Source organism: Myotis davidii, unplaced genomic scaffold, assembly GCF_000327345.1.
Source record: "Myotis davidii unplaced genomic scaffold, ASM32734v1 scaffold478, whole genome shotgun sequence".
Lineage (NCBI taxonomy): Eukaryota > Metazoa > Chordata > Mammalia > Chiroptera > Vespertilionidae > Myotis > Myotis davidii.
This window is the reverse complement of record NW_006289570.1, coordinates 1,933,156-1,940,630: the sequence shown is the minus strand read 5'-3', so window position 1 is coordinate 1,940,630 and position 7,475 is coordinate 1,933,156. Positions and strand designations below refer to the sequence as shown.

The following is a 7,475-nucleotide window of genomic DNA, read 5'->3' as shown; positions in this document are numbered from 1 at the left end:
CCGCCACTGGCATTCAGTGAGACGTAGACTGCTCATGTGGCTGGCCTGGCCGCCTGCGCTGTCTGTAGCTCTGTGGCCTTGATCTTGGTGAACATCACATCCTCATTGTGCAGTGTTTTTAGGGACTTTCGGCAACTGACTTCTTACAAGGAAGGTGGAACTGAGGCGTATCCCGAGTGAAATCCATGATGTTGTCACTGCATGTCATGGAAGAGAGGCCTGGGCCCCCTCAGGCATCCAGTCAGCTGGTCCTGGGGGGCACGTGCTTCAGAGGGAGGCTGGGGGTGCGGGGGGGTGGCCATCACCTGGCACCATGACTTGCATTTGAGACCTGCCGGCCTCCTGCCTGCTGCCTGCTGGTCTCAGCACGGATAGTCAGGGTCTTCTGGTCAGTCTGTGTGTCCCCTGGGAACCGCCACATGCCCTATTCACTGTGCCCTCCAAGAACTTGGCATTTAGAGGTGTGGGGAGTTCTGGGTATAGAGGAGACTCGGACTTCCCCAGGTGACACGGTCTCCTTTTTCCAGGCTTTGGGTTAGGGCTTGCCCACAATCTACAGTCCCCTTCCCTTTTCTTCCCGGACTGGAAGCTTGCTAACCTGTGGGCATGCTTCTTGCCTGCACAGGTGGAGCCCTTGCTCTTGCTGAAGGCAGCCCTCATCCTGCAGACCTGCCAGCGCTGCCCTCACGTGCTAGCCGGCTGCATCCTCTACAAAGGCCTGTGAGTACCGCCGGAGCCTCTCCCCCTCCCAGTCCCCTGCAGCCAGATCATGCCGCCCCAGGCCGTAGGCGGGATCTCCTCGGGCCAGTTCCAAGCGGGCTGGTTTGGCAAATAGCAGGTAGTTCAGGTTTGATTGAGGCTACGTTCCTGACTTTGAGCAAAGGTGGGACGTTGGAAACTGTTGTGTCCAGAAAACAGTCAGGAATAGAAAAGCCAGGCATTTGCTTATTTATTGAATTTATTGGGGTGACATCAGTTCACAAAGCCAGACAGGTTGCAAGTGTACAACTCGATAAACATCATCTGCACGCTGCATTGTGCACCCATCGCCCACGCACAGTCCCTTTCCTTCCCCATTTCCCCCCTTTGCCCATCTCCACCTATCACAAAACCATACAGGTTGCAAGTGTACAACTCGATAAAACATCATCTGCATGCTGCATCGTGCGCCCATCACCCCACGCAAAGTCCCTTTCCTTCCCCATTTCCCCAACTTTGCCCATCTCCACCTACTCCCCACCCCCTTCCCCTCAGGCTATCACTACACTGTTGTCCGTGCCTATGTGATATGTATATATATTTTTTGGCTAATCCCTTCATCTTCTCTCATCCAGTCCCCCCTCCCCTCTGACAGCTGTCAGACTGTTCTATGCATCCATGAGCAAAGGCAATTTAAAGAGATCATAGAATTCTCAGGACGGGGCATGCGTTTCTAGTTGTCAGTCTAGGTGATGGGAGTGCAAAACCCCCAAGGTCACCAGCAGCGGCATGTTAGTGAGGGGTGTGGGCCTGCGGCATCCTCCTGCGGCTGCAGCTCCGCTCTGCAAAGCGGTGGTGGTGCTGCTTCTCCTCCAACTCCTGCAGCCTCCTGCTGGGCTGACCGCCTCTTGCTGGGCTCTGAGATCTCTATACTCTTCACGCACTTGGAGGGCCTCTTCATGAGCCCGTGTGCCTAAGAGGCCCTCCACGCATCTTCCAGGGCCTCTCTCGTGGAGGGTTCGCCCTGACAGCCCAGGGCAGGCAGGGCTGGGGCGCTGTGCCCAGAGCTTTCTGACGGCCGAGGGATGGACTCGGGTCTTCGAGGCTGTGTTCCCAGTCCTGGCGGCTTCTCTCTCCCAGCCGTGAGATTTTCTCCGTCCATATTGGTCTGCCTCAGAGTAGCTGCACATTTATTGGTTAATTTAAATATTAATTTAACAATTCATGAACAGTTAAGTGATTAATTTAACTGTTCTCTTTTTGATGGAAATTTAAATTGTTTACCCCTTTTTTCTTAAGACGATTTTACCTTTTTTTCTCTGTAATGAACATTCTTCTGCATATTTCTTGGTACAAGCCAGTCACAGGGTTGCGACATTTGAAATTTTAATGGAAATCGCCAGAGTGCCCTCCAGAGGGCTTTACCAGTTGACACTTTCACCAGCTGTGTCCCCAAGATCCAGGCCAACGTGGGGGTGAGGGATCTTTTCAGTCCAGAGTCCTGCAGTGTATTTCTTCTCACACTATCCTTGTTCCTGTGTCTGACCTCCTAGGATTGTGAGCACCCAGCTCCCACCCTCTCTCACGGCCAAGGTCCTGCTTCATCGAGCTGCACCTCGGGACCAGGTAGGGCTCAGCCACCATCTGGCTGGAAGCTTCCACACCAGGCAACCCTGGGAGACTGGTCTGCCCGGGATGGACAGGCGCTGTGGGGACGGTCACCTCCCTTCATCTTGTCAGGACCTCAGGCCTGTCAGTGTCATTTCCTCACGAGTGACTTCCCCAGCAAGGCTGGCAGAAAAGCTTGCTTTCCGCCTGGTGGGCTTGGAGAGTTGGTTTTTCTTCAATCCAAGTGCAACTATGAGAACTTGACTTCCCTCAACACTGGACTTTATGCCAAAGAGATGGATTTTTTTTAAAAAAATACATTTTTACTGAATTCAGAGAGGGAGAGATAGAAACATCAATGATGAGAAAGAATCACTGATTGGCTGCCTCCTGCAGGCCCCCACTGAGGATCGAGCTCGCAACCCAGGCATGTGCCCTGACTGGGAATCGAACCAAGACCTGGTTCATAGGTTGACGCTCAACCACTGAGCCACACCGGCCAGGCAAGATGTTGGATTTTCATAGATGCTAAAGGATGACTTGGGAAATCAGATACTCTTAAAATACTTCCATTGCATATTTACTTGTTTTTATAATGAAAAAACACACATGGATGCTCATTGAAAATCAAACTGCCCACAGTTGCATTGGTGATCACTTCTTTCATTTTACTTGATTCGTCCTAACATAGGAGGTCACAGGTTTAAATGTACCGCGGGGCTAGCTCTTTGCACTTATTAAATCAGTAGCCATTTAGAATGATGGCAGGGCTTCCGTCCGCTCCTTCCCCTCTGCTGGTGGAGGTGCCATTAGAACAGTCTTTCTGGTGAACTGTTTATCATGAGGGTCGCAGGACCTTCACGTTTTTGTCATCCTGGAATGTGTGTGAGCACTGGGCCGGGGCTATGGCAAAGGAGGCCGGATTCTAGAAGGGTTCTCAGAACGTACAGAAGAAAACACGAAGCCCCACTTTCACCCCCAGAGGGGAGACGCTGAGAAATCAGCACGGAAAGCCTGACGTGAATGGGTGGAGGGGGTTTCACCTGCCCCCAGGGTGGTGAGCAGGCAGCGAGGGCAGCCTCCCATCTGCTTCGCGGCTGGCACGTGCTGGGGACAAGCATCTGGGACAAACTTACTTTATGAGCAGATGGCCTCGTGCAGTCCCGATGGTTAGCGAGGAGGGGAGTGGTACCCAGCGCCAACTGGTGTGTGTGTTTATTTGCAGAGAATACCTACAGGAGGGGATGCCCTGCGGGAGCGTGGTAAGTTGTGAGGCGCATTGAGGGTGCGGTCCTCTATGCTGCCTGTCCCTATGCAGTCCTGTGAACGTGTCCCAGATGCTATTTCATCTGCTCGGAAGATTAGGGAAATGGATGGAACAGAGCTTCGAGTACAACGTTAGCCATGGGAATCCTAACTGCAAATAAGGCTCATGATTTTAGGCGCATCTTCTTTAAAAATGAAACTTACTGGGTGACATCGGTTAGTAACGTTAACCATTGGTTAGTAAGTTACAGTTCTGTAACAGGTTTTCTGTATCCTGCATTGTGTAGGTGCACCCTTTAGATCCCCCTTTCCAATTCCTCCTTAACTCATTATAGCGAGACGGCTCAGGCAGGTTCCGGGGGACCCTAACTGGGAGATGGCCAGACGCATGGCCAGTGCCCGGAGGACCTGTGCAGGACTGGACACGGGTCCGGGAGGGTTGTTTTGTGTTATTTTGAAGCATAAGTTGGGGCACTTTCCTACTGTCAGCTGGAACTGCTCTTCCCTCAGTTTATATCTTCAGTGCCACTAAATTTTCTTCCACTGGTGTCACCTCCACAGCTGGGAGCAAAGGTGTCCCCGTGGGCTCTTCCTTGCTGACCACAGGAATCGTGGCTGCAGTTCTGTGCTTCTGTCTGGGCTGAGGAGTGTGTCACAGCTCTGCTCTCTGGCCCGGCATGCTGGGGTACCTGTGTCACCCCAAGGACAGTTACTCCCCCTCTTCTCTGGTCCAGGGGGGCCTTCCATATTGCTTTGTGATTCCAGGAGCCGTCCTGCCCCCGAATGTCCATATCATGCCTGTTTTCGTGACGGAAGAGGAAGCTGCCAGTCTCCATGAGTTCCCCGGGGAGCCTGTGAGCAAGTAGGGGAGCACCGGGTTTCCCCTTAAACCACGCTTTCGGGGCTCCCTCTCATGGGTTTGTGCGCGCAAGCCCCAGGTCCTAGGACGCCCCATCCGTCCTTCTCTCCATCTTCTCCGTGCTCTACCCTGGGAGGGGGCTCCGGGGACTTCAGCAGAGAGAAGAGGCAGCCGGTATGGGGACAGGAGTGTGGGTTTCAAGACCCCGATCTGTTGCTTATCTGCTACATGACCTTGGGCAAGTGCGCTCACTACCTGAGCCTTAGTTTTTATAAAATGGACCCAGTAATACCTACTTTCTGGGCTCCTGGTGAAAGCTGCAACAGTGTTAGTGTAATGCCCGGTGTGGGGTGACTCAGAGTAGACCCCAAATGCGGCTGACTCAGTGGGGCCTGCTGTTTCCAGTCGATGATCCTGGCATCACTGGTGAAGCCCGAGGGCCAGGCATCGCCTCATTTTTATGCCTGTGGTTTGGCCTCTTGGACTCTGAGGCCCCAGGCACCGATGCGGTGCGTTAGTCTCCCCGGGGAAGGGCACATGCCCTGTGCTGTCGCCATGTCCTCATATCTTCCCTGTTCGCCAGCCCTCCTGCATCTCCAGCCGGACTCCAGGGGTACTCTGCTCGGCATCCTCCCAAGGGTTGCAGCCCCTCCGCCCTGAAAGAAGACCGGCACGAGGAGGCCGTGGCCTGGCCGTGGGCAGCCACCCCGGAGCCCAGGCCCGCTGACGCCACGTGGCCAAATGGCAGTGGGGAGAGTGGACACCCCTCCGACCGTGGCCCGGAGAGCGCCCAACCTGCAGACCCGCAGGCCACTGCCAGGCACCAGAGTCCTGGCCTCCGCCGCTCCCCAGTGACGGGGAGGGAACCCGGTTGGCCCAGGGGGAATGAGGAGCTGGACTTGTCTGAAATCCACATTCCAGAAGCTCGGGAAACGGAAACAGCCTCCGGTTCTCCTGCCTTCTCCAACGGGTGTGTCCCAGACGGTGGTGGTCCTTGTCCCAAGGAATCTGTCAGCAACTCTGGTGGCCCGGAACCCAAGGAGGCGCTGCCTGGGGACACAGCCATGGCGGGCCTCCCCTCCCCCTCTGCTCCTGACACGCTCACCCAGAACGGAGCCCTCGAGCAGCACGAAGACCTCTCAGGGGACAGCAGCCCCGCCCCACTCCCCAGAAGTACAAGGAGGTCATCGTCATCGCCTCGCCCAGGTTCAAGGCAGAGAGGAACTAAGCTTCCGGAGGGGGGAGAAGGCACGGAGCCATGTGCGGATGGGGTTCAGGAGGGCCGTTCGGCCCCCAGCCTGGAATGCCCCTCGGGCTGTGCAGACCTTCCAGACGACAGCCCCTCCACAGACAGCACTGACCCCGGGGCGACCCCAGCGTGCCAGGGAGAACTCGTGCGCGTGAACCTCTACACTCACAGTGTCAAAGGGCTGGTGCTGTCCCTGCTGGCCGAGGAGCCACTGCTGGGAGACGGCGCCGCCATCGAGGAGGTGGTGAGTGCTCTGCCCTGCCCCAGCCCCTGGGAACGCGGGCAGGGAGGGTGCTCCCCGACACAGCAGGAGGGGACAGGGCTCCGTGCTGCGTGCCCCGGTGAAAGGCCTTGCTGATTTGGTGGGCATGGGCATACCCGCCTCCCGGGGCTTGTGGGGTGAGTGAGAGCAAGCCCAGGGCACGGCTTGTTTTGCGTGTTCCTGCATCTTCAGTGTCTTGGATGCGGAAGACCAAGTTGGAGTCTTGATTCTGGCTGTGGGACCAGGGCCTCTGGCTCCTCGCCAGCAGTGCGAGGTGGTGACGGCCCTGCTGTTTGACAGTGTGGTCATGCGCACACGGCGCTGCTGTGCCATCGCCACCACTGTTGGCCTCACTTCTGAACCTGGGCAGCTCTAGGCTCTGAGTCGTCTGGAGCCTGTCCCTGCATGGTCACAGCCGGTGTTGGGACTTCTTCAGAAGCTCCCCTTCACTGCTTAGCGCCCCCCCACCCCCACTGTACCACAGTGAGCTGGAGGCTCCTTCCTAGAGGGCCTGGGACGTCCCAAAGCTTAACTGGCTCCAGAAGCTCCTCTTAACTAACCCGTCCCAGCCCCTGCCCCGCTTCCAGCAGTACCTTCTCTGGGGCCTATCCTGGAGATGCAGTTGCTATAGTAACAGCCTCACTGTCATTGGCAGGGAGGTGGTAGCAGTAGGAACGGGAGGTTGAAATTGCTGCAGGGTGAACGGTGTCCTGGGGCTGGCCTTGTGTTTGTTCTTCAATCTGTATCATTCTCAGCCGGTCTCGTTAGCACGTAGGCTGTGACCCTCCGTACAGGAGCAGGTCACCTTGCAGCGCAGAGGCAGAGGATGGCAGCTTCCGTGCTCAGAGCCCCCGGCGAGACTGCTCCTCCGCAGACCTGCCTATCACTCCCCGTCCCTCAGGCATGGTCACCATGTGGCTCCTCTGCTTCCATACCCTCCTTCACCGCAGCTCTCAGCGCCGCCGCCACCCCCTCTGACAGCTCAGGGACCACGGACTGTACATCTCCTCTTCCTGCGAGGCATGGTTTTCAGGGTCTGTCCTGCTCAGTCTCCAGCTGTAGACAAATTATTTTGAAGGTCCAGTGTTTGGATGCAATAAAGTAGATATGATGGCTCTTTTACCTTCCCCCCAGAAAGAAAAGGAAAAACTAGTTCAGGCTGCACTTGAAGAAGGAAGTAAGATGTATCCTGTAGACTCAGTGTGTGCTAACCACTTGACATCTATCCTTTAGCCAGCCTGTGGGAGGGTTCTGGGGCAGGCATTGTATCTCCCATTTTACCAGCAAGAAAACAGGCCTCGTTGAGATAACGACCTAATGCAAGTAGCGGGCCCCAAATTCTTGCTCGTTTCTCCTCCCCACCCCATCCACTGTCCCCTACTGACCTGACCGTGGAGTGGTCGGTGGGAAGGTGAGGAAAAGGGGAGGTGCCCGCCCTCCGGGGCTCTGGCTATGTGGACACGCCCTTGGTGGCCACAGCCCACCCATGTGTTCGGACAGCTGCCGCCATGGGCTTGCATGTGTCAGGTGCG

The 7,475-nt window shown here is 56.0% G+C and overlaps 1 protein-coding gene across 4 annotated transcripts in view; it reads left to right on the top strand.

Annotated features, from left to right (window-relative positions):
• Nucleotides 1–7,475, top strand: part of HPS4 (Hermansky-Pudlak syndrome 4) — a 24,641-nt gene that overhangs the window by 12,200 nt on the left and 4,966 nt on the right. For all 4 annotated transcript variants that reach the window (XM_006762041.2, XM_015562864.1, XM_015562866.1 and 1 more), the window contains exons 7-11: nt 626–720; nt 2,253–2,325; nt 3,533–3,569; nt 4,339–4,431; nt 5,012–5,925. In XM_006762041.2, coding sequence (XP_006762104.1) covers nt 626–720; nt 2,253–2,325; nt 3,533–3,569; nt 4,339–4,431; nt 5,012–5,925 — 1,212 coding nt within the window. The remainder of the gene's footprint in view (nt 1–625; nt 721–2,252; nt 2,326–3,532; nt 3,570–4,338; nt 4,432–5,011; nt 5,926–7,475) is intronic.